The sequence below is a fragment of the Toxotes jaculatrix genome, chromosome 9 (assembly GCF_017976425.1).
Source record: "Toxotes jaculatrix isolate fToxJac2 chromosome 9, fToxJac2.pri, whole genome shotgun sequence".
In the NCBI taxonomy this organism is placed as follows: Eukaryota; Metazoa; Chordata; class Actinopteri; family Toxotidae; genus Toxotes; species Toxotes jaculatrix.
In genome coordinates this window covers 20,022,538-20,049,352 of record NC_054402.1, presented here as the reverse complement: position 1 = coordinate 20,049,352, position 26,815 = coordinate 20,022,538, and the positions used below count along the sequence as shown (strand labels likewise).

The 26,815-nt window shown below is 43.5% G+C and overlaps 2 protein-coding genes across 3 annotated transcripts in view; one reads left to right on the top strand and one right to left on the bottom strand.

The window, feature by feature from the left end:
* Nucleotides 1-18,106, top strand: part of ankrd13b (ankyrin repeat domain 13B) — a 38,887-nt gene extending 20,781 nt beyond the window's left edge. Inside the window, exons 6-15 of the mRNA XM_041045988.1 lie at nt 361-601; nt 3,788-3,854; nt 5,364-5,445; nt 7,094-7,158; nt 8,419-8,555; nt 9,554-9,711; nt 10,008-10,196; nt 10,778-10,941; nt 13,558-13,634; nt 16,208-18,106. Coding sequence (XP_040901922.1) covers nt 361-601; nt 3,788-3,854; nt 5,364-5,445; nt 7,094-7,158; nt 8,419-8,555; nt 9,554-9,711; nt 10,008-10,196; nt 10,778-10,941; nt 13,558-13,634; nt 16,208-16,409 — 1,382 coding nt within the window. The 3' untranslated portion in view covers nt 16,410-18,106. The remainder of the gene's footprint in view (nt 1-360; nt 602-3,787; nt 3,855-5,363; nt 5,446-7,093; nt 7,159-8,418; nt 8,556-9,553; nt 9,712-10,007; nt 10,197-10,777; nt 10,942-13,557; nt 13,635-16,207) is intronic.
* Nucleotides 18,107-19,686: 1,580 nt separating this feature from the next.
* ssh2a (slingshot protein phosphatase 2a) overlaps nt 19,687-26,815 on the bottom strand; it is a 31,169-nt gene continuing 24,040 nt past the window's right edge. For both annotated transcript variants that reach the window (XM_041045987.1, XM_041045986.1), the window contains 7 exons: nt 25,537-25,630; nt 25,145-25,273; nt 24,847-24,893; nt 24,121-24,267; nt 23,834-24,034; nt 22,795-23,740; nt 19,687-21,984 (listed from right to left, as the gene is read on the bottom strand). In XM_041045987.1, the coding sequence (XP_040901921.1) occupies nt 20,305-21,984; nt 22,795-23,740; nt 23,834-24,034; nt 24,121-24,267; nt 24,847-24,893; nt 25,145-25,273; nt 25,537-25,630 (3,244 nt within the window). In that variant the 3' untranslated portion in view covers nt 19,687-20,304. The remainder of the gene's footprint in view (nt 21,985-22,794; nt 23,741-23,833; nt 24,035-24,120; nt 24,268-24,846; nt 24,894-25,144; nt 25,274-25,536; nt 25,631-26,815) is intronic.

Below are 26,815 nucleotides of genomic sequence, written 5' to 3'. Positions count from 1 at the left end.
GTACAAAATGAGATTGTGGGGGCACCAGATACAGCAAGACAACAACACTGTTTCTCCTGGGTGATCATGTGAATTCACAGGTCCAAGTTGAACAAAGCTAAAGTTTAAGAAACACTGTCTTTCATTTATCCATCACATTGTCTTCCTTTAAGTGAACGTGATATGGAGCAAATATTCACAGGAACTGGTCCAGGTGTGATTGCACCTTTACTTTCCAGGATGATCCTCTCCCTCTCACGGCTGCACAGCTCTTTCCACTCAGTCGATTCTTTACTGACTCCTCTCTGCATTATTTCATCTCTTGCTCTCTAACATTGCCTTCATTTTTCTCTTTTCATCTGTCACCCTCTTGCCTTCCAGACTCCAGCGCAGAAGTGATGGAGGTTGACCATGACAGGCAGCTGGTGTTCTGTGAGACCCTGTGCGTCTCGTCTCTCACGGCGCTTTCACCGGGCCGGGCGAATGGGGGCGCCTGCAGCAGCACCGCTGCCGGTTTGGGTCTTCTGGGGGCGATGCAGCCCAGTGATGAGCAGGTAGCAGCCAGGCTGTCTGCCCCTGTGGTGACCACTCAGCTGGACACTCGCAACATTGCCTTCGAGAGGTCAGACACAATACCGACGTACAGCAATCTGTCATTCATATAAAATTAAAGTAAAAATCCTAGCTATAAAAACAGTGGTTTCTGCTGTACCATGAATCTCTGGTCCCATTTTAAGGAGCTTATGTTTTCACTCTTGTCTGTTTGATGGTTTGTTTGTTTATTTGCCAGCAGGATTATTCAAAAAGTACTGCTTCACCTGCAACAGAAAATCCGACATAAAATCTAAAACATCAAGCAATATTAAGGAAAGTGATAAAAAAAATAAAACAATGCCTGGATCGGCCTCTTTAACTGGATCTGTACCAAAATTCTTCTTCCTTGGCCCCAGCCCTCTACTATGTTTGGTGCAAATCAGTTCAGTAGTTTTTGCATAATCCTGCTGAAAAACAAACAAACAAACCAACCAACAAACAAACTAACAGACATGGGTGAAAACATAACCCTTGCAAGAGGTAATAAACATCAAGATTTGGTATAACATCCCTCAACAACAGTGAGGGCTGCTTTCTGCTCTCACCATTATGCAACAGCGTCTAACAATCATAGATAAATATCATTTTCTCCACCAGCAATAGCCTCACTGCAAAACAATACAATTCAGCCAAAGGACATGTTCTGAGTGTTGGCTTGTGTTTTTTTTTTTTTCCCAAATGGAGAAAATCACTCTTGTGTTTTTATTGTTGGAGTTCTGTCACTCTTTTCACTGTTGCCGTCTCCTACGCTACAACCCACAGCTGAAGGGAACAAGTTCAGGCACGTTCTCTGGTGGCTGTCATAATGCATTTTCACAAAATGTAGAAAAACAGTAGCAGAGGCAGCAGTAGAAGGGGAAGCAGAGACAACAACATTCATGTAGAACTAATTGCTAGAGTTCATTGAACACCATGTGTAAATCCACAGCAGAGCCGAGCTGGGGAAATGTCCCTGTACAAATGAATGAAGTACAGATGAAAATTTGCCTTCTAAGCTAATTCTTGCTCGTCTGCTTTTTTTCTTGTCTGTTGAAAAGAGAATACCACAAAAAAATGAATCAGAAAAATAAAATAAAACCAAGCTAAATCATTATTTTGTGATTCTTGTTGCCACATTAACCACTGTTTTGCATTGGCTCCCTTGATGTCATTGCATTTTAATCTGTTGTCAAAACACATTTAATCTTTTGTGTCCAGTGTGAACTGATTGGCTAAAAATATCTAAAATGGCAAAAAACAATCAAAAAAAAGTGCCACAAGAAATCCTGATGTGGAGGTAGTGAGGAACAAATTAGCTTTAGGCTGAGTGAGTCAGGCTCAGACAGTTTCACAAAAACTCAACACTCCAGCGCAAGTAAAATGGACTGGTGAACATGGAGATGGAGCGGCAGATAGCAGAAAGACAAGATATGAAAGAGGCAGAAAAGATGCAAACTGACTCGATGAAAATGGAAAAGAATGGAGAAAAGCAGGAAAAGGAAAATGGGATGAGCAGGTGTGCAGTCAATTTAAGAGCTTTTTAATATACTAACGATAGAGGTTTACATCTCAATTTCACATAAAGTGACACTGACGCAGAGATGGAAAGGAGGTGAGAAAGAGGTGGGCCAAGCAGGGGCACAGAGGACAAAACTCATCTCATTCTGGTCAGGTGGAGAGAGAAGACTGATGTGATGGAGAGAAAGAGAGAGGGGTGATTGAACAAGGGACGTTTTGGACAGAGAGGGATGGAGGGGAGAAAATGGCAAAGGAGAAGGATGAAAGAGGGATAAAACAAAGAGGAAGGAGCAAGAGATTTGGAGGAAAAGGGTTGAGGAAGAGAGATGAATGGGACACAGGACTATGGGGGAGAAAGCGCTATATGTAAGCCAAAACAGGAGGAAGTCATTGGTTTTGGAGGCAGGAGGAGAAAGGGGAGGAAAATGGACTGCAGAGAGACTGTAGAGATAGATAGAGATGCAAGACAGGAAGTGAATGATAACTGATAAGAAGTGAAGGAGTAAAAAGATGCTCAGAGAAGTGAGTGAGGAGAGGCGGTGGCTGAGGGGTGTGGGGGGTGACAATCATCTCCCTGTCAGATTTGTACCTCAGTGTCACCTCTGCGCATTTTCCTTGGTCAGCACTCCTCTCTACATGCCAGTAATCTATTTATGATGCTTTAGAGTGAACCACTTTGTCAAACACCCCAGACAGGACATCCACCTCTGGAGATACGTCTTCACGAAGCCACGCACAAAAACTACAGCACTGCACTTTTGCTGTTTTAGAGTTGAACAGACGAGTACAGAGTTCACTGAGCCCTCAGTAACTGAGCTGCAATATAACTTCAGAAATCAGACAGAGACATAATGTTAGGTGACATTGGATTAGTTGGGGAACAAGAGGATCTACAGCCATGTTAATGGCACTGTGAGACTATATTTCTATAAACAGTGGATTATGAAAGGCTTTTGCACCCACCTGGGATGATCAGGTGAAGTTTCCTCTGGGAACGGGACTGTATTTGGTCATAAAAAATATTGGGCAAATTTAAAGTTTTAACTTGATGGTGGTGGTCAGGATCACCCAGTTAGTGCAAACCACCCCAAAGGGGACATGATGGTCTCTGCAAGATTTCATGGCAATCCACCCAATCGTGGGTGGATTAAATCGATAATTTAGTCTGGATCAAAGCAGTGGACCAGCTAACCAACTGACCTTATCAGCCCTACAGCATACATTTTACTAGCATGGATAAAAATCACCCAAAAACCTGTCTTTCATAAATGTCACATATTTGAAATCTGTTAAAAATACCTGATGTTATTTCAAAAATGTAGTTAGGGACGAATCCTTTAATATGAGGAGGAAAAGACCCTCTAAAGCTCATTTTCTGTTTATTTGGTGGAGAAGGAGTTCAGTGATGTGAATAGATCATGAAAATGGGAAATGCCTCACTAACTTATGGGCAGACTTCCTAATTGGACACTGAACAGCTGATCTTCACTGATGACAAACAAGAACAATGGCTGCAATGTTTTCAGGCTGTATATGACAGAGAAAAACCAGAGCCTGTGACTTGCAATCTAAGGGGATATCATTGGTTTTTACTCTCCATTGTAATGTTTTTGATATTCTATTTGGTACACTGCTTGGGACAGGTCAGTAAGCTAGATCAGCTGTGAGTCGAGCTCACAGAAAACTGATCTGAAATGTGCTGAATCTTGTGTTGCAGGAATAAGACGGGTATCCTGGGCTGGAGAAGTGAGAAGACTGAAATAGTGAATGGATACGAAGCCAAGGTAGCGAACACAACGTGCTGCTCAGACTGATGTCTCACACTGTCCAGAGAAACCACTGCTGTCAGAGCTCAGTCTGATATTTCCTGAGAGTTCACTTCACTTGGAGAGTTTAATTTCCAGAATGAATCACTCCCAAAGCTATTTTAAAACCATTGCTGTAGACATTTGAGGACATTACCTTCTGCGTTTTTAAATAGTGACAAATGGATTTCGGGAATCTGTCATTTAAAGATGATTTTGTTTTTTTGTTTTTTTAAATGTAGCAGTTAAGCACAAATCCTTTACCCTGAAATGAGGAAAATTTATCAGCACATACGACACCAGGTGACCTCTCAAATCGAGTTAAAAAAAAAAAAAAGATGTCTATCATAGACACGTGTGTTACCTTGACCCCATTTGTTTTCCTGACCCCCCCAGGGGGATCGATAGGAGACAAGTGTCAGACACCCAGGACCATCTGTCACTAGTGGTTTAAAAGCACTTCAGACAGGCTCTGCAGTAAAATACTGCTCCCTGAAAAGCATCTATTTTCTGCATCATTGATTTAGAGTTACAAACGTAAACAGACAACTCGTGTTGAGGGTCTCTCCTCCCGGACGCTTTTTGCCTCTTCCTTTCCCTTCTCTGTCTTCCAGTGTAACCTCGGAATCAGCATCCTGCTCAATTTTTAATCAGTATTTCCTTTTTTTTACGGACACTAGTGAGGAATTCTAGTTTTGTGCTGTGGACTGTAACTGGAAGAAATTGGCCTGCATCCTGCAGATTTGGAGTTAGGAGTATAATGTTACAAACCATGATACTCAGGGTTTGGTGCGCTTTTTTGGGGGGGTGGTGTGTCACGGTTTTGCTCACTGGTCATTTATACTGTAAGGATGATGGCACTCTAACATTTACATTTGCTCAATAATTAGTTAATCCTAATGTCTCTTTTGGGGTCCTGAAGATCCTTTGTCCTCCTTAACAGCTTAAAAATACTTTGACACTAACTTTTTTTGCGAGTTGCTTATAAACACAATACAGAAAATACTGTATTACTCTTGCTTTGGCTCTTTAGGTGTAGACTGGCTTTAAAACATGGTTTAGTACAATGGCTTTTGCTCCAAATCTGTGATTGGTGTTGTTGTAAAACACTACTCCTCCCAAATCCCAAATCACAATTAAGTCTTTAGGGATTTGTGAGTTTTATAGCAGTTTGCTGATAAAAGGTCTAGCAGCAAGTTAATTGAGGTACATCACTATGTAGGATAATATGCTGTACATTTGTCACTTGTCTGTGAATGACTTTAAGGGATACAAAAGGAACACACACACACACACACACACTATATGCATGGAGAGAGAGAGAGAGAGAGAGTTAATTAACATACTCATGCATTTGTTCAATCTACAAGTCCAGGTCAAGTTTACAACAGAAGAAAACAAAAAATACTGAAAGGGGAACATAAACGTTGTAGGAACGAAGTAAAGCCACTGTCAGCTAAGCTCAACAATTGCCTTCTTCTCTTTCAGGTCTACGCAGCATCCAATGTGGAGCTGATCACTAGGACCAGAACAGACCATCTGTCAGACCAGAACAAGAACAAGACAAAAGGTAGGTCGCTTTATTTTGACAACTGTACTTCAGCACCAAATGAGCATTAGAGCATTGTCACCTCTGGGACCATCAGGATGCTCTTCATGTGCAGTTGCATCACAGCTGCAGCAGCTGAATTTCTCCATTATCACATCTGTGCCGCCGTAACTTCCAGCCTAAGAGCTACGACGTGTCTAATAAAAGAGCCACTGATGAGTAATCCCTCTCACCTGAGCTCAATGAGCTCACCCGGAGGCTCTGGCTAACAGCCCACAACGTTCACTCGATGGCTTCGTCTCGTTTTCTGGTTCAGATCATACATCAAACAGGATTAGCAGGCTTCCCTCCCCGAACTGTCGCTGTCAGCCAGGATCAACCATCACACGCTCCTCTGAGAGCTCCTCGCTCCTAGGTCACAATCCCCATCTGCACTCTACACTAATATGCAGGAAGAGGGTGTTCTTAGAAGCATTACTGACTCCTGAATGAGTGACTTACTCCATTTGCCCCTTCCCTTCTGCTACTTTTCACCATTTTGTTAACACTGTAAAAAGCTTAAAGTGCTTTAAATATATCCTAAGACAGACACATACATACTGTATCTTGAGCCAAACTGCAGATCATTGGCCAGAAGGCAAAATATGGACACCTATCATATAAACAACACTAAGACACCACTGACATTAACAATAATTGATGGACCTCAGCATTGCGTTTAGCACTCATTCAGTTTCTGGTAAGTGAGGACGACCGCAGCACCGGTACTGTCTGCCCGCACACTAATGAGCTGGTCGTATTTCTTTGATGCTCACATCTCTCATATCTAAATGAGCAGCAGCTGTTGGTGTTCCCGTGCACTCTAAAAATGAAAGGTTCAGTCACTGAAATATAATTTTCTCAAACAGCTTCTTACCGTGAGTGATGGGCTCCTACATGAATGCACTATTTTCTGCTAAAGTAAAAACCGTTTTGATCATTTCCCATGACAGTTGTTTTTTTTTTTTTTTTTCTCTGTGCTCTCCTCAATGGGAAAAGTAGGATAAAGGTGATATCATATACTTTCATACACCAATCAGGATTTAGCGACATTTGTAATCAGAACCTGGTCATTGTTCGCGGGTTGTTTGGTCCCTGTCTGTCAAATCTGATCAAACTACACTGACACGGTCCTGATGAAGCAGGTGAGCTGAGTTTTTGTAGAAAGAGAATGTTTGGAGTCCAGAGGTACAGTGAAATATCTACCAGGAAATAGTTTTACTGACTATTTAAAATGCTTTTTAAACTTTTAGATTATATAGGTTTTCACAATTTATTCCCACATTAAACCATAATTCACATCAATTTGATTCATTTCTATTTAATACAGTCTGGCTTCGCTCATTTCGGCTCAGATTCTTAGCAGAAGATAAGGCCACAACACAAAAGCTTGATATAATACAATGAGTTATCAGGAAAGTAACACAGCAGATACTTGTAGTGGAGATAAAGAGCACATGCTTCATCATCTCTTGATGAATGGGCGCCAAACTCTCCGGGTTTTAAGTCATCTTTAAGTGTACATAAACTCAGTTTGGAAACTCATGCTAACAGGACTGAGTTTGTGCATTGTGATTGTGTAACTGTGATCTCTCAGTCTAACTCATCAGTGCTACGTGTCCCTGATCAGGTGGGAAGACTCCGCTGCAGAACTTCCTTGGTATTGCAGAGCAACACATGGGGCCTAACAACGGGGTGAGTCAAAAGTTTATTTAGATGTCATCAGTTTAAAAACTTATGATTTCAATTTTGGGGATTTTCAGTGGGTTAATAAAATGTCCGAAAAGCATTTAAAAATGTATTTATAATTAAAAAACAACAACTTGGGGTTAATCTTTTTTCTGGTTTCTTGGAAAGATTTTGAGATTTTGGATGTACAAGGTTTTTGCCTAAAAACACTGGTATGGTTTATGTTTTGACTCTGACATTAAGACTGGACTGTAGAGGTATTTGTGGATAAAAACCACCTTGTGAATGTCCATCATAGTGTTAACAGAGATCAGAATCAGCCCCATGACCATTGCCCTTGTGAGTGAATTATCACTTTCATTATTATCATCCTGACCATGACCTCCCCTCTTTAGATGGACAGGGAGTGTGTGAATCCTGGCTGCTGAGTCCACTGTGTCAACAGGCGAGCATGCCTGCAGAGTAAAACAATCACTCAGTGGTTCAAGCCTGCTCTCAAATATTGATTATGTTTTATAATTTGTTTCTGCAGGAGAGCATCTATGACTCATACCTCCCTCCTAGTCCTCTTTCTGCATTCTGCCTTTTCTCTCGTTTCCACCTCACTGTTGCCTCTGCTCTTTTCAACTCCCTGTGCCTTTCTCCGTCTTCTCCCTCCAGACCACTGTTTGCTCAGCAGAAGCTTTTCGCAGCCTTTATGTTTGCTCTGCAGATAATTTGCACAAGTGTAAAGATGATTTTGCCAAACCCTAAATTTTAAAGCAAGGCACTGACTATGATTATCTGCAACAAGAAGAACAAAGTCTTTGGCAGCATGTACCTCTTCCGGTAATGGTGGCCTACCTTTGACAGGTTTATTAAATTCACACTCAACAGTTGACAAGTGAGCGACTAATTAGCGCAGCAACCCAGCAGATTCGTCTCTGGTAATGATGTAAAACTGCTGGAGTGAAAAAAAAACTGCTTTGTCATTTGCTCTCAAGTTTGGGCTTGAGAGCAAAGCTTTCTCTTTCATTGAGCTGTTGAAAATGTCAGTAGGTAATAGGAAGGCCTTGAAATCCCAGTAGGTGGTGAGTTTTTTTTTTCTTATACAGCAGAGACTAACAAAGAAAGTGAGTTTTAAAAGCCAGAAATCTTTGCACTATGTAAAGTCATCTTTAAGTCACTGGTATTGATTAACAGTCCTTTTCCCTGCAGATTTTACTGGGAACGAGTGAAAGCCTTGAATAAATACAATTCACTGAATTCATTATTTACTATCTGCAGGCCCTGGTGACCCAGATGTCAAGTCCTGCTGTGACCAACCCCGCAGCGCTGACGGCCGAGGAATACTTCAACCCCGGCTTGTCACAGACTCAGAGGGACATCGGCCACCCGTGCCAGCTCACCACCAAGACCCAGAGGTGACACAGGCTGACAGGAAAACAGACAGGCAGCCATGCATTCGAGCGGAGTCGCCCTCCAAACTCACCGCCAAGTGCCAGGGCTGACAGTCTGATGGACAGAGTGCAGACAGACACACGCTCATACAAGCAGAGTAAAATCAGCCGTCCATTACAGCTGACCACCAAGATCTTGAAGTGAAAGACGGTGAAAGTGGGCGATATATACACACACACACACGTCAGGAGTAGGTTTTTACAAAGCTGGTGGAGAATCACACAACTAGAGACAGTCTGTCTCTGCAGTCTATCACACCGCTCTGACTCGATGACTCATGAAAAGCCATCTTTATTTCACGATTCTACCAAAATAAACAAAACAACACATAAAAACGAAGGAACGGGCAGTGACCTGTAGAGACTGTGAAGAAGACAAAAAAAAATGTGTGAAAATGTGAACTCAAAGAGGGACTCGGATCATGTTATTTTTTCTACCATAGCCAGTTTTATTGGATTTCACTGTCATGCCCATTAATCACATCGTCAGTCTCATGGATGAAACCAACAACAATCTCTCTTTTCCACCTGCCAACCTGCCATCCACTCATCTGCCCTGTGTTCCTCTAACAGACTATTGGCCTGTCTGTCGTTTTCAGTCTGTTTCATTGTTCTTCTGCACTTAATAAAAAGTGACAGAACATCGTGAGGATGTTAGGTTGCAGAGCTGCCTCTCAACCCTGTGTTCATTATTGGATGAGTTAAAATATAAGCATTGATTAGCCTCAATTTGAACAGGACTCAGCAGCTTGTGGACAAGTCTTTGTTAGCTGATGTAATCAATGTCTTTGTGTACCTCTGGCCAAAGAACCAATTGCTTGAATGAGGGCATAAATTGCCTCAATTATACTTAAGTCAGAATTGTATTCGGTAATTTACATCAACAAACTCTTCGTATGTTACTGGCCAGCTTACCAGCGTGTTCACAGTGTGTGTGTATGTGTGTCTGTGTGTGTTCCCAGGTTTAAAGCCAAGTTGTGGTTGTGTGAGTCCCATCCTCTGTCCCTGGCAGAACAAGTGGTGCCTATCATCGATCTCATGGCGATCTCAAACGCCCTGTTCGCCAAGCTGCGCGACTTCATCACTCTGCGCTTGCCGCCTGGCTTCCCCGTCAAGATCGGTGAGCTCTGGGAGAGTGAGATGGATGGAGGGATGAAGGGAGGGAGGTTAAAATGATGGCTGGTTAAATAAATGGATGATGGGAGATTAATAAGTGGATACAAAGATGAATGAGAAGAAATGAAGACAAACATAGAAGGGGACGAAAAGGGGACAGACAAGATTGAAAATTTGATCACTAACAATAAAAAGACTTAAAATAAGGACATGCGTGGTCAACTGAATGATGAGACTGATACAAAGACTCAGTTGACAGATAACTGCAAAAAAAAAAATGTTTCTCTCCACTCTCTGCAGAGATCCCTCTCTACCACATCCTAAACGCCAGGATCACCTTCAGCAACCTGAACGGCTGTGAGGAGGGGACGGGCGGCCGCGTTGACAACGACGTCGGGGTGGAGGGGGATGGACAGAGAGACAACCCAAGGACAGACACCCCATCTCCAGGCAGCGACTCCTCCAGTGTCTCCAGCTCCAGCTCCACCAGTGAGAGCACACTCCAGTGTTTGCTGTTGCTGCTGTATTATCGTGTCATCTCTTCTTGCATCTTCTTCTTCAGCTGATGATTAGTCTCAGCTGTAGAACTTTACACTCCATTTTTATTTTTTTCAGAAAGCTTTTCTATAAATCTTGACTAACCTTTACTGTATAACCTGGGCCATACTTCAGATGGTAAACAGAGTTTACAGTTGCTTGATAGAGTTATGAGCAGTATTTATCGCTGGCTTCGAATACAAGGTTATGCTGTTAGTGTTGTAAGATTATGGCTCACTTACATCACCCTATCACTTAATCAGAATCCCAACAGCCGTCTTTAAATCTGCAGCCACGTGGAGGGGAGATATAATTTATTGTGTGACTGCTCGGAAGGAACCTCTGTAGAAATCTTTGATGTTATCTTGCAGAAGTGCCTTATTTTGTTCTGGATTTCTCTTCCTTTCACTCAGGAATTGCTCCTTCCTTTTTCCTTTTCCGCGCTTCTCCTTTAGTCTGGTGTGGTCTCCATTACTGTTCGATAACACTCCTTCCCATCTCTTGCCCTTTGCCTTCCCTCCTGTGTGCTGTAGTGTCGTGTCGAGCCGGAGAAATTCCCCCATGTGTGTTTGAGCCCCCGCCTGGATACACCATGCTCGGTGGCAAACAGAGAGACAGCATGAGGGAGGAGGAGGAGGACCTGCTGCAGTTCGCCATACAGCAGAGTCTTCTGGAAGCTGGCTCTGAATACGATCAGGTGGGCAGACTGTGAGACTCCTGAGAGATTATCTTCTGTTCTGAAATTAAAGAAACACCGGTCAGGCATCTTAAAACAAGATTTTATTTAATGGACAGTTTGCTAAGCCCCACCCGCCCTTAGTTACTGTTGTCATGTCTGTCAAGTTTCTGTTCTCACATGGCACAAATGTAGTTTACAGTGAGGATGCTGGCTGATGTAAGGCTTCCACTTGTGGTTTGCAGTAATTTTTGGAACAATTGGACCTTGATTTTAAACATAGGTAGATGAAAGCAGACCTCTCATTTCTATCCAGTGGCCATTAATTTTTCCAGCTTAAATAACTGTCACTGGCAGATTTTATCAGCTAACTAATGAGAGCTCCATGAGTTAGTTGAAAACACTGTGTGTGGCTGAACTTTTAATATTTCTAGCTTACATATCAGCTGAACGTGCAGCTGTTCTTGGCTTTGAGAGTTTTATAGTGATTCTCAGCTCATTAGCCGTCCAACACATTATGCTATGGTTCATAATGTTGGGTTCCCAAGTTTGTTTCTGCTGCGCCAAAGTGGTCCAAAAGAAGCAGGTATTGCAGGTTTGAATGCTGAGTATCGCGAGGAGTCTTGTCAACAATCAGTTATTTCACCTTTGACTGTGTTGAATATTTTGGCTCTTGCACTTGTAAAGGAATATATGCTCCTACGTTTCCTTGCAAAGTGCCAGATGGATACAGATTGCAAAAGTTTTACTTTTCAGGATTCAAGACAAGTCACAAAGTCATGTAGCCCTATCAACGATATTGTCCCTCTGAGACAGCTCATACAAATGACAGCAATAAATTTACCAATCAGTCAAGCAAGACCAGACAAATAGACACAGTGAAGTAGAAAAAAAGCGACTATAGTTTCAAAATAAAAACAATCGATACTGAAGTAAAATCAATAAGTAGAATAAATTGCCTGTGATGTGTGAGGCCCAGACCCATTATATCCAACACTGCCTCTGGATAGGTGCTGTTTTGAAATCCCAGAGATCCTGGTCCTGATAGTCCTTGGCCTCCTTCCAAAGGTACAGAAAGAGAAGTATAAATAGGCTCAGTGAGACAGGTCAGAGAACATCCTCTGACTTTTCTAAGCTTGCATACAGGAGAAGAATGTAGAGGAGAGAGAGGTGAGGTTGCAGCTCGGGATTTTGTACCGTGGTTGAACTGTTGTGCTGCTGCTTCAAACAGGGATGAAAAAAGTGATGGCACTTTTAATTACAGCTCTAATCCTGAAGCAAGACGGGTGTTAATGGACCATACTGCTGACATTGTATGTTTTACAGCAGTAACTACTGTATAGCCTCTCATCTTCTTGGTTGTAATTTCCAACCTTTCATTCACAGTCTGCGTCTATTTTACACGAGTATTAAACCTAACTTGCAGTGTCATGAAAGTTTGTGTGGGGCTTGTACTTGTGCGTTGATGGATGACATCTAATGTCCGATAGTCGATTGTCACACAGAAGCGCATTCACAGCCTGCTGATAAATGAGAGAGGTGGATAGCGTGTACATCCAACCCTAGTTTGGTACAGGTGGAGGACAAAAGCAGCATACAAAGGAAACAGAGAGGTCATCCACACATTGAGTGTCACAAAGAGGGTCCAGGGGTCTCTAACTCATGCTCAATGGCCATTGTTGTTCTCTCCTTGAGTTACCACTTGAAAAAAACTCCTGTGTACTTGTTTCTCCAAGCTCTACAACTTGAAGCTTAGCAGCTGGTCGCTCCCCTTTCTCTCCCTCTATACTGTCCCTTCATGTTCAGTAGAGTACTGCTGCTTTCTTCGTGCTGATGAGACAGGAAGCAGACACATGAAGTCCATGAAACACTATTCAGATGTCCACCTCTCTTAAATCGGCCGGCCTTTCCATTCAGTTTAGAAAGAGACAGTCAGATGTCTGGTTCACTGTGGTAAATTTGCACGTGTTTATTTTTGCAGTATTACTGTAGGATAAAAGACTGTGGAAGAATCACAATGTGAAAAAAAAAGAAAAAGAAATTAATTTTCAGGCCAGATGTTACAATAAATACTAAACTTGTGGGGGACCTTATGAAATTGTTTTACAGAACCCAGTCTGGCTCGCAGGCTGGTCGTTTGAGACCCCTGGTTTAAGCAAAGATGTTATTAAACTGTATTATGGGAAATGGAGGATCAAGTGTTTTAGGAGGGGCTATAAGTCTGATTATCTCAGCCTCCTCTTCAATTTTGATCATTCCTTTTTTATTTTCCGTCTCTCCCAATATTTAATGATGCCATATTTTGACCTACAAGGTCTTTGTCTGGCAGCACTGATGTTTTTTCAACAGACAATAAGGAAACATCAATTTTATTGGAAGGATTTTGAGATTTTAGCATGTTCTTGAATTTCAGTGGCTGCCAATTTGCTATTTGCCAGTTCGACTCTCATGACCTGGACGTCAGAGTGGATGTCTCAGAGGTACTTTAGCATACATTAGCAGCAAAAATCCCGTAGGGAGGGAGGATGCTCTTGTTTTACACACCTCACCATTTCCCCCGTCTTTCTATGCTTCTGTGTGCTCACTTCCTGTGCTTGCTCTCTGACTTCCCAGTGCGGCCTCTTCTTTGTTGTCTAGGTGACCATCTGGGAGGCACTGACCAACAGTAAGCCAGGAACACACCCCCTGTCCTGTGACCCAAGTCGACTGGAGAGGTCAGCCTTACAATAGTTTCTTCTTTTATGGCATTCACTTGCCCTCTTCTTTTGTGTTTTGTTTTTGTCCACTTTGTTGTGTAACTGATACACCCATCCATCACTTCCTTTGCCTCCATCCAAAATCTAACCCCTCTATGATCAGTAATTCAACCAGGGGCTGCAGCTAAAGTTGGATGAAAGCGCCAATTGTTAAAAATAAATGGGACTTTTTATCTTCAAAAGAGCTGGAATCCTCAAGAAACATAAATCTCTATGAATGTCAGGACAAAAAGCGACGTATCCTGCCATTTCTTCACCCATATTGTCTCTAACTTCCTCTCACTTCTGTTACATGTTGTTATTCTTCAGTGTCTTGCACTCTTCCATTGTATTTTTTCCATCCAGCGATTCTTTCCTTCCATCCCTGACTCACATCCTGTATTCCTGTCCTGTCCTCCCCTGCTCTATTCTTTTATCCATCCTGCTATTCTCCTCTCATCTCCTATCTACTGTTCACTACTGAGTGTGTTTGTAGAGAGAGAGAGAGAGAGAGAGAGAGAGAGAGAGAGAGAGAGAGAGAGAGGAGGGGAGACTGGAGGATGAGAGAGAGAGTTTCCTGCTTTCACAGTCGACACTGATGCTGTTGACTTTAGGCTGTTATCTTCAGACAGTGTTTTCTCTCTCTGTCGTCCCTATTTGTAGATGAGTGGATGGATAAACAAACATTGTTCTCTTTTTCCCTTTTTTTGACAATCTGGCTCCTGCAGTGTTTACTTACACAAAGTTAGAATGTTAGGGGAAACTGGATGTCGAAACACTGTTGTTGACAACGAAAAACTAAAACTGGAGTAAACCCAGACTGAATACTTTTATAGTAAGGTGGAGTAAACTCATAAAAAATTACACTGAAAGGTTTGTGTGGTGCCCCGTCCTGCAATTTGACAAGAAAATCCATGAATCTTTCAACTAAAGTTATTTTAACCTGCCCTCTTTGATGACAAGAGGTTTATGAGTTGTGACTAGCAGTGAATTTCTGGGTTAACCAGCATTACACTTCCCCTGTAACGAGCTCAACATCTGAATGTTGTAAACTATTAATAAAGGGCACTTATTTTAATATTTCTTTTTTTTTGGCTTTTCAGATCAAGAACAAGATGTAAAAGTAGCACCAGTGCAACGTAGCTTCAAACTAATAGTTTTTTCTCTTTTGTTTGATCTAAAATCTTCCCAATAACTCTTAAAAGACAGGTCACTTTTTCACACCACTTTCTTATTGTAGCTTTTTTTGCTGCCTGCAAACAAGAATTTTGTCGATGTATGAATCAGGTACCAATAAAATACTTACAGGTTCCCTCTGGTTCTTAAATGTAGGTACAGTGGAAGAAACCATAAACATGGCTATGGGGATCAAGGGAGTAACAGTTGGGCTTTCTTTTTTTTTTCTTTTCTTTTTTCTTTTTTTTCTTTTTTTTTATGGAAATAAAATAAATTCAAAGTATTTTTGGAGGTACTGAGTATCTACAGGGTAGGTAAAGTTTGGGAAAAGCCCATATACTTTTTTTTTTTTAACTGTGTAATGTAAAAGCCAACGAAGACTTCTATTGTCATCGAAGGAGGACAAACTATAACATGATAAAACTGTGTAGTACTATGTAGATGTAGGAGGTTGAAACATGGCTAATCTTTAATGTTTGATGAGGAACCTGGTAATTGCTGTTTTAAATCTTTAACTACACAGTAAGAAGATATGAGGCTGTTCTCCTCCTTTTGATACTTAACTAACATGGTAAGAAAAATGTTATTCACACCATTTTCCCCACAGTCGTCGTTTCCTTCTGCTGTATCTACATTTATCAGTATCAGTAGGAACAATACATGTTTTATTGGTAACTGATTCATACAACAAATTTACACTGGAAATTGTAGGTGTTACCAGTATTTCTTATATAACCTCCTCAGAGTTACCATGATGTCTTTTATGACTTCATTTGGGTCTAACTGTCTCATTTGATCCTAATTCTGCTGCAACAAATATAAGTTAAGTCAAAGAGTCACAGGTTTCTAATTTCTAATAAGCCAACAGCAAAGGTTAGTGAATCAACTGCAACCATAAACACTAATGAATCGTCAGTAAAGGGTTGTTACAACAGTCCATAAAGTCTGCAACTGTAAATTGTAAAGTTAATAAACACATTTTGCTCCAGATGCTCTGCAGCTCTTCTCCAGCAGAGGATAAATTGCCAGTTGGAGAGGAAGAACTTCAGACATACCAAAACAGAGAAACATTAAAGTGTCAGGTCGGAGGATAAACACCAGCAAAAGAATTTACCACAACCTGGCAACCCAAAAGTTGTTCTTACTAGTGGTATATGACATTAGTAACTGATTTATCAACCAATGATTAAGCATTATATTCCCTTTCTGAAGCCCAGTTTAAAATGTGTCACCATAAAATTTAATCTAATGTAAATTTTGTAACTGCTGTGACCTTAAACTGAGCCTCTGCAGGTTCAGGAATGTGTCCTGAAAGTTACATACTTACAGACTGTGATCTTCTTTCCTTTATTTGCCTCACTATTTCCCCACCCCAGGACCCCCCAGCACAAGCCCCGCCCCCCCACCAGCCTCTGCTCCACCCCCTCCAAGAAGCAGCCGACCACCTGCAGCTACGACGAGCAGTTGCGCATCGCCATGGAGATCTCAGCCCGGGAGCAGGAAGAGGCAGAGCTGCGGCGGCGGCAAGAGGAGGAGGAGCTACAGCGCATCATCCAGCTGTCACTCATGGAAAAATGAGAGCTCAGTGGCCCAGCGGGGTGGGATGGGAGGGGTCTGGACCAAGGACACATGGGAGAAAAGGGCGAAAGGGGCTACTTTGAAACTTTTAAGCACACTCTGTAAGTGGCAGGAAATAATAATCGTCTTAGTGATTTCATATGATCAAATCACCGTCTCCTTTCTCTCCCATCGCCTCACCAGACCTCTCCCATGAAGCCATGGGGTGATGTGGCTGTCCAGGCCTCAGACAGCCAGAGGGGGACGCCGAGTTTCCTCTAGCTGGTGCCACACGGTACTTTTCTTGACCAGTGCCAGTTTACAACCAACAATATATCCAATACAACAAGTTCCGAATGCCTCCTTGAATGAGTGATTTCTGTCTGTTATCAAGTGTGTGTGTGTGTGGGTGTGTTTCAAAACCAGCTCTCTGCACAGGGGTCAACAGGTCACCTTCTGCCCTGTAAACGTAGTGTGTTAGGCCAACTCTCCGCTCCAGCACTAACACACACGCTCACCGAGTCCTTTTGCCACCAAGTTGTGTGGTTTCAGTCCTAACTGTGATTGTGTGGAGGGAGCAGTGACGAGTCAGGGCCGGTGGTGTGGAGAATACTGTAACCTTCTTCATTAACGGTTGGTCAAGTTGAATTGAATGTCCAAAAAAAAAAAAAAAAAAAAGAAAGAAAAAGAAAACGATTTCCTCAGTTTTTAATGAGAAACATTACAAAAAAAAAAAAAAAAGGACTGGTACATTTTTGTTTTTGATTTGCACAAAATCCAGATGTACTGTACTTAGCTTGTGGGTGGATCACATATATGACTGTTAATGGATGTAGATGATGAGTTTGAGCACAAAGTAAACTCGGGCCAGCTCTAGGTTTAGCCTGACGTGTTAGGAGCACAGATACATGATGAGACGACCAGATGAACATTCGGTGTGCTGACCACGCTGTGTGTGAATGTTAATGAGTCTGTCGCAGGCCTGGCTGTAATCCAATCAATAAAGGGACAATGCTTGTGGTTTGTAAGTGGATTGTGGAGTAGAAATGTAACTGAAAGAGATTTTCTGTATATTTGCATCTACTCACCTTACATGAGCAGATGATTCCTGTGTTTCTGTGTAGTCACGGTACAGTGTGTGTACAATATTTCAGCATGGTCTGCACCCGCGTGAGGTACGATTTGTCCCGACTTGAGTCCAGCCTGGAGACCTGCAATATCAGAGGAAGATCTCTGAGGGAAAATGTTCCCCCTGCTGTAGAGGCTGACAGCAGACAACACACAACATGCTGGAAACAAAAAGTGTCAGATCACCCAAAACATCACAAACAAACAAAACAATAGCAAAAATAAATAAATAAATAAAATTACAACAGATTGGAAAGATTGTTCAAGTCCTGGCTCTCATGACTGTAAGTAACTTAATATTGCAGGCCTCGAGGCTCGATAAAGACCGGGAAACATGTTTTATTGCAAGAGACAGGGGGAGAGAGGACCAGCTTGTTTTTGTTTTTTCCTCCCTTTCTTTTTATATTATTTCTTTGAAAGAAATGTAAAACTTTCACACTCCGATATCAGCACAAACTGAGGAGAACCACCTCTCTCTCCTCTGTAATTCCTAGTTAAGCTTGCCTGGTTGATAAGAAAAAATATTCATTTTTTTACTTTTTAAAAAATGTTGCAGCAGAGAGATGCAGCCTGATGTTTTCATGGTGTATGCTGGGAAGTGAATTCAGATAATGAGTCGAATAAAGAAACATCTTTTGAAGCAGCAACGTACGAGTAGATTATTATTTTTTAAATCCTTTTTCAAATTACAGACAACCCCCACCACCGCCACCCCCACCACCACACATACCTTGAGTTCTAGCTGCAGCTTTCTTCTCCGAGTTAGTTTTCCGGCCCTCTCTGGTAAAAGACGGTGACAAAAGCAATTAATTTCTCACGAGATACAGAAAGCTGCAGCGTCAGTCAGCACCAGGGAGAGCTGGTCTGTTTTTAGCTGCTTCCACCTCCATCATCCTCCCTGTGACATGGATTCCCAGCACCTCAGCCAGATCCAAGGGGCTTTTTGCTTGTAGTTATTTTAGGCTTGACAGGGAGGAAAAGGACAGCTTAGAGACTCTAAAGCCTCTAAGAAACACCACTCAGTGCACCCAGGCTGCTTTCATGGTGGGTGAGAGAGAATAGGAAAAATGAAACAATTTTCTCTGTGAATCAGCAGTGTGCAGCCGCAACATCTCCACTTGCTCTGACTCAGCCCGACGTTATGAATAACATCAAGACGGTGGAAGCGTTGGGCTGCAAGTGTGTGTGACGGGAATCTGTGAAGAGCCGCAGACGTAAAACACAGTGTGTGAGTGTGCGACTATCAGAGAAAGAGAGAGAGAAAGAAGCTGAGAGCATTAGCATGCAAAGAGAAAGGATGCCAATCTCAGCCGTCGCACACAGGGAGACAAACACCCGGCCTCTAACCCTCCTTCTTCTGCTCCACTGATTTTATTCCTCACTGTTTCAACTATTTCCCTGTTCATGACAGTTCAATTTGGGACAGGCGCTGTATAAAACAAGTCCTCCTTCAACCTGTCTGCTCTGTCTACTGAAATGGATTTAATTGGTGAAATCACCAAGGGATCTTAGTTTTCCTCTTGATTCACTACAAAAAAAAAATGGTCTAATTTTTTTTACAAACACAGAAAAACACAAAAAATGAAGCTTGTGAGTTTGATTTGCTTTTTCTTTTTTTAACTCTGGTTCTTTAATGTCATTCTTTCCCGGTCAGCGCTGCTATGTGATTTATGTGTGTGTGTGTGTGTGTGTCACAGCAGGGGCCCCGGTGGCCTACATCTCAGTGTTTAATTACCCACATGAAACAGTAGGTAAAATGTCAGCCTGAAATAAGCTGCTCTGAGCGCTGATGGAGATCATTTCCCCGAGGAGACGGGACTGCCTTGTTCAAAGACACGGCTGCTTGTAGATAAAAAAATGAAAAGTAGAATGTGTTTCTGTTAACTCAAAGGTTATGTGGTTGACCTTCACCCGTTAAAAAGTGGCAAAATTTGACCACAGGGGAAGGTTTGCAGTACTCTGTGTGTTTACTTTCAACAATATAACTCCTGTAACAACACATTTTCACTACACTTTACACACATTTTCCCACCTTCTTCTGTGCCTTCAGACTGTAGTTCTCTGCCTGTCCAGCAGGTGGCAGTGAAGTCAACAATACATTTACAGCCTGTAACTGTCAGATGCTTTCTTCACAAAGTAGGGATATGAGTGAGATTAAGCAGTCAATATCTGTAGTCAAAACAAACGCACCATATTTATTTACTGCTAAAGCACTGAATAAAAAAAAAAGAAAAAAAAAAAAAACATGAGCTTTGTCCTGGTTTAATTAAAAATCTGAATAAAGACATGTTTGTCCACTTTGAAAACAAAAACACTCACACAGAGAAAAGTCTACTGAGACCAGTGCAAACGAATCCTCCCCCGGGGTAAGAAATTGATTTCAAATAAAAAGAAAATCTAAACATTAAAGTGCATGTTTTGAGAAAAAACCCCACTCTTTGTTGCTTTAAAAACTCTGAACAGGCAGCGAGGGTCACACACTGGAAAAAAAAAAAAAAATGGACACATATTGGACATATTGGAGTGCATACAGGATGCACCGGTTCAGTCTTAGTTTGGACATTCATATTTCATTACTGTACATACAAACCTGAACTCCAGTTAAAACAACACATCCAGTGGTTTACATGCAGACATATGTTCGTCATTCCATTCTTACACACTGTACAAACATCGGCGGTTACACAAGTCCTACATTTTACCTGCTACGCATTCATACACATCATGCAACCTCTCTCACACGTGTGCACAGCTCCAGTCGTGTCCGTTCCAGTCCATTGCACTGAGGTTACATCGTATTGTATAGCACAGTGACGGCTCGCTGCTTCTTCTCAGCGGACGCTTTGCGAGAACGTCTCGACGAATGTCCCCTCCCCTGCTGTCGGGACGTGGCGACCGCGCCGCTCCCGCTGCCATCTGGCTCTTCCCTCTCGCCTGTCTCTTCTTTGGGACAATGGTGAGGGGCGGGGGAGAGGAGGCGGGACTGCGGCGAGGATGGGTCGTCACAGGACAGACCTGTCTTTTCAACGCAAGTGTTCTGAGCCAACACTTTCTGTTTCTTCCAGGTGTCGTCTGGGTGAGATGGGGACGTGGAGAAATAGTCCTGGGAGTGTGCTGATGTCGTCCTGGTGTGCGGCCTCAGGTCCAAATCGCTGAGGTCATTGGCTGACAGCTCTAGGCAGTCCAGTTTTGCCAAGGAGGCAGACCTCTTCATGAGAGATGGGGGGGTGAGGCCCGCCTGGCGGATGCGAGCCTCGAGCTCCATGGCTCTGTGCCAGCCCGTCGGCTCCAGGAAACTCTTCCCCTCTCGTCTCTTTCGGAGCCGCTGCCCTCCTTCTTGGCCTGAAGGGGTCTGTTCAGAACTCGCCCCTTTACGAGGTCCCGGCTCTGTGTCCATAGAGTCTCTCAGCCCCTGAGGCTGCTCCAGTTCCTGTGCTTTGCTGTCTGTCGTCTCCAGGCTGACGCCCTCGTGGAGGAAAGCCTGCAGCTCTCTCAGCGTCTGCTGAATCCTCTCCAGCTCCTGACTGCCACGAGCCAGCCTGCTCTGCGCATCGCAGTCGGGGCCACAGCCCCCTCCCCTGCCCTGGGAACTGGACTCCAGCCTCTCATCTGTGTCTGACTCCTGCACTGTCACACCATCCAAAGTCATTTGGTTTGAAGAGGCCTGGGGCAGGATATGACACTGCTGGTTTTGGCTGTGGAGCTGGCTCTGTCCTTGAGACTGGGCTGAGGTATTTAGAGATGATTCTACTAACAGACTAGTAGAGGTCAGTGATGATGTCAGCATATGGCTATCTATGGAAGAGTGCACAGTGACAGGTATAGCACCAGAGACTTGGCTGACATTTGAGTTAGGGGAGTACGGAGGGTCTGGGAGTTTGTGCGTGCCTGAGGAGTCGAGTCTTTGAAGCTCATGTTGTGACCCTGTGTGCTTCTCTCCGTCTTTGGACTTAGCAGATACAGCCATGATCTCTCCCTGAGTGATCCTTTGTTCTGTGGAGTGATGAGGGGAGCGGAGGGGAGGGTGTTCGGCGCTCGGGGAGCACAGGGACAGCCTGACGGGAGGGTGTTCAGTGCTGGGGGAATGCAGCGGTGATCGCTGAGACGCCGCCATCTCCATTTCCTGCTTCAGCTTCTGCTCCAGCTGTTTGGTGGCCCGCCGCACCGAGCCGGTCGGCCAGTCACCAGGCAGCATGGAGGGAGACTGCGGGTGTGAAGGTGGAGTCAAAGAGCCGTGCGTGGCTTCGGAAGACTCCGCCTCCTCCTGATGTCCCAGTCGGACGAGCTGAGGGCTGTGGGAGGACGGTGGGAGAGACGAGGAGGAGACGGAGGAGGGAGTAGGAGGAAGGCACGACGCAGGGTGGCATGTGGCTTCAATCTCAGTGACGATGTGGCGGACTGATATTCCGTTGTCATGGTGAGGGTGATGACTGGCCTTGTCAACACTGTCTTCAGACTGCGAAGATGCCTGAGAGACAAAGAGACAGAGAGCAAGAGACATATTCAGACTGGATTAGTCATAGGCTCATGATGTTTCTCCACTGTGTGAGTATGTGTGAAGCAGTGACAGTTTTCCTTTTATTTAGGTAACAATTTACTATTTTGTTACTACTACTTTGAAATGTTTATGATAAATTATTTTATAATCGTTTAAACTACATAGCATACCACAGATACGATAACTTGACACAAACTAATAAAATTAGAAGAGACACAGAAGTGTTAGACCTAAACTGTCTTCACTCTTCTCTCATCGTCCAGCAGGTGTCACTATGACTTATGCAGATTTAGGGTGCAGTCTGTTCTGCTGCCTTCTGCTTCATTCAGATTCCAGTGTCAGTACCAGTCTGGTTAGTTATGGAAATGTAATTCCTGTACAGCCTGACTAAGAATTCTTATCTGAACTCGATGGTGACAACAACAGAGTAACCAACAACACTTATCAACACCTTCATATTAAGCTCTTTAAGCAGGTGCATGGCTGTAGTCCCTTCGGAGTTAATGAACAGTCCAGAATATGAAAACATGTGAAATCTGCTGGATTAGCTCTACAATAGGAGACTGGGGCAACATCTGCATGGAAAACTGTAACGCACAGACAAACGCTCTGCAGCTCACACACTATTTAAACACTGACACAAGCTTCTCAGCTGAAAGGAGTTCCTGTTCTTTTTCAAAACTGAGGTGTTGGGGAACTGGTCACCTGCAGATTTGTTGCTTATTCGTTCATTAGTTGCAGCCTTGTAAAACTGACTGAAGAATCAGAACGAGTTTGTACCTGACTCCCATTTCCCTGCTCCTCTTCCTCCTTAGCCTGCGTTTCTTCGTTATCCTCATGTGACAGAGGCGTCCTCTGCTGTGCCTGCTCTGAAAGTGTCCGTGTTCTACCATCTTGGGCCAAGCCCAGAAACTTTTCCCTGGCGCTGAAGAAGTCAATGCTGTCCGCGCTGTGGTTTGACGACCCGTCGGCCTCGCCGCGGCTGTCGAAGGCGCTGCCAATCTGTAACTCACTGGGATTGTTGTTGTCGTCACTGGGAGCGAGGTGAAGAACCAGTGGGAGAGGGGTGGTGGTTGAAGGGCTGATAGGGCTGTGTCTGTCACTTGTTAAATCGGATAATGACTGATCTATGATATCTGAGTCAGTGGATCCCAGAGTGAGAGGAGAGATTTCTTCTGAGCTGCTACGCTCAGGCAAACTGAGGGACAGTTCCACTGGTTTGTTTTTGGACATTGAAATGGACAGATGTGTGGGAGGACCCCGGTGAGCGCGCTGGAGTTCAGGAGTAGGAGGTAGGATGTGGAGCGATGGTGGCGGGTGGGGTACAGCAACAGGCACAGTGACAGCCACGCTCGCTGAATTGTCCAGTCTTTCCTCTGGGACTACAGTGGCTGCTCGGGGTCTGGGGAGAGGAAGCAGGAGGGGGTCTTCACAATCTGATCTGACCTCCTCCTGAACCGGTGACTCACACACACCATTGGAGTGTGTGTGTGAGTCAGAGGTGTGTGCGGTGTTTGATTTGGCAGAGTCTTCGGGTTCAGCGCCAAGTGCTTGCAGCACAGCCACGCCCAGGAAGTGATGTAAGGAGGGGGAGGAGGTGGTAGTGTTGTTGTTGTGAGAGTCTGAGTGGCCCAGAGAGTGCGAGGAAGGTTTACACAGCAACTCTGGGCGATCTGATAGGTCACTATCAGAGTGGGAGCGCCATAGCTTATTATGCCGTTGTTTGCTGTGGAAGGAAAGAAAAATAATAGTGTGTTAGCACCAAAATACACCCTAAAGAATGTGTTTACTGTACAGATGCTTGGATATGAAAGCTCACCTGGCCAGCAGAATTCCCTGATACTCCTCCAGCTGTTTCATGAAGGAAGGGTTTGGTTTGGTGACGGCCCGTCTCTCTTTCACGTAGTCGAAGGCGGTGTCCAGGTCCCAGCCGTACTCCTTCATAGCGTAGGCGATCACTGTGGAGGCTGAGCGACTCACGCCCATCTTACAGTGAACCAGACACTTAGCACCGGCTTTCCTGACAGAGACAGAACAGAGAGACTGTGCTGCATTACAGAACCCAAGGAGAACTTAATCTGTGCGTGGGTGTGAGTTTAAGCCTACTTGGCTTTGGTGATGAACTTGTAGGTGTCGTTCCAGTACTCCAGCAGGTTGGTGGCCTCTTCATCGTACACTCTGATGTTGTGGTACTCAAACATCCCTGGGAAGAAGTTGTCTATTTCCCTGGTCACATTCAGAATGTATCGCACTCTGTGGAAGAGACAGGAAGAGGCAGGTTAAGGTGCTGACCTTTTAATGTCAATAACTATCAGTAACAAGTGTGATGAATTCATCTTTCAGTGCATTCATTATTCAGATGATGAAGGCATAGCTAACACCACACAGGTTGAACATGGCTGTGAAGTATTTGGGAATTCAAACAAACAGGAGGTTTGAAAGAACTAAATAAAAAACAACCGGGCTGTTTACTGTTGATGCTATGAAAATATATATTTTATTTCTCTCACTGGTAAAACAGGACAATTAGGAGAAAATGAGGAAAGCTCCGAAAAAAAGCAACAAAGTGGACCTTGTGTTAAGATTATTTTGTGAGAAAATCTATTTACTTTCTGCATGCATAACCAATTCATAAACTACAGAGAGATTAAGTCCACTGCATGAACTTCTGCACAACAATGCTTTGATGCAGCAGGGATGGATTCACTCATGTCTTTTAGAAAACATATTTGACACATGTCCTATGTATTAAAATCCAGATAGTGACATTAGTGCGTGTACCTTTGGAGTAAGTTAAATATCACAGGAGTCCAGTATTAACTGATCTCTTACCCACTGTTCTGCAGCTCCTCCAGGTTGGAGGCGTTCCACTCAGAGCCCTGGAGGCAACACAGGTCCAGTCAATATCCAGTGTACACAAGTATATTCAATGCATAAGAAAACAAAACCTCAGCTTTCAGACAACCAGCTGTGCATTACTACATGGACAAAAGTCTTAAACATGAACCTACAGATATATATATATATATATATATAGTGTGAGATACTGATCTGTTAATATCATATTTCTCATATAAAGTGGTCGAGCAACAGGAAGTTCCACAGCGACCACGGGACTCCTGGTTCTTACCAGATAGACGTGTTCAAAGATTTCAGTGGGGCTGTCCATCTGTCCCAGGATGACTATCATCTCGTTGTCTATGAACTCCTTAAACTCCCTCAGATTACACACCATCTGCATCTCCAGCTCCGTTCGGATCTGAGGAAGAACAGCAACAATTCATGGAAGAACCATGACTGTTAATGATAACTCAGAGCTAAATCTGTGGTAAAAAAAGGAGACTGAAAATAAAGTCTCTGAATTGATAAATTCAACCCGTTCATGTGAGAGTGAAAAGTAAAACACAGTGGTGAGAAGCTGCATTTGAATACATAAACAAATAAAGTGCCAAACTCTGTATTTACAACACCAGGATTTGTGTTAAACCTAAACATCACTCCATCCATCTATGTGCCTCTCACCTCCTTACAGGTCACATTCTCCAGGTCTTTCTGCATCATAATCTCTCGGAGGCGCATCTTGATCAGCCTCTCTGTGCGCTCCCTCTCTGTGGGCCTGTAGATTCACACATGAAAAGCTTTATTAAAAACACCTCTAACATATTTTCTCTTAACCTAAAAATCAATTTTGGACACAAAGAACCACCTTCACAGTCACAGTAAGGATCCCTTGCCTTCTGTTCATTGATTCATTTTCACTTCAGTCTCAATGAGATTACTTGTTCCGCAAGAGAATTGCCACTTTGTCTGATTCTCAGAAACTGGAGAGGGAACAGAAAATCTGAGAGCGTGGCCCATCGGCGATCCACAACAAAGTCCCCTTGTAGAATATGCCTGTTGTTGTGCCTGGCTCTGTTTCTAACCACTCTGCTGGGGGACGCATTTAGCCTTTGGATGTCACGCTGATGATACCAACAAGTGGCCTAATTACCTCTCAGGAGAGAAGAGCTCAGTTTGTCTCGGAGCTTCTCCTTCTTACGTTGTCTAATTTTCTCTTGTTTTGTTACTAACTGATTCCTCACTGTAATAGCACACAGCAGTGCGATGGCCACAGGTGTGTAACTGCCGACTTAAAAGCATCTATCTCTGTTGGAACACTGGAAACAGTCGCCTTGTTTATCTTGATGCTGAATGTCTTGCTGACCCCGAGAGACCGAGTCCACAGGGTTAAGAGAAAGACAAACCCTTTTCACCCTTGCCAACAAATGCGGGTTAGTTACCGACATCGAGTAACACTTTAACCTCACAACAAGCCTCGACTTGCCTGCAGACAGCCTGAGGGAAGGATGGCTGGTCAGAAAAATAAAAGGGGGAAAAAAAAGCAGTACATGTGATGATGAGGGTATGACGACATGAAGAACGGTGCTAATGAGTAACCGAGGTATGGAAATTCTGTCACTCTGTTGACTCTGTGATAGAGAAGCAGCTGAAGGGAATTCACAGTAAGTCCCATAAATCAGAGTAACACGAAAACATGCCAACATCAAACCTCTTCCTGCGAATTCAATGTTTTGTTCAATGGCTCTACAGGGAAACAAGCTGCCAGGTCAACAAACACTAGCTGGTCATGTAGTTTCCCCATGTGCGGGAAGACAAACAGGGACTTTATGACCAACTGTGTGTGTGTGTGTGTGTGTTTGGGTGTGTGTGTGTATTGGAGCTCATAAAGTGTGGGTGGTAATCTTAATGATAAGTGTAAGGGAGGGCCAACACACCTCCTGCAAAGAAAGACTGTGAGGTA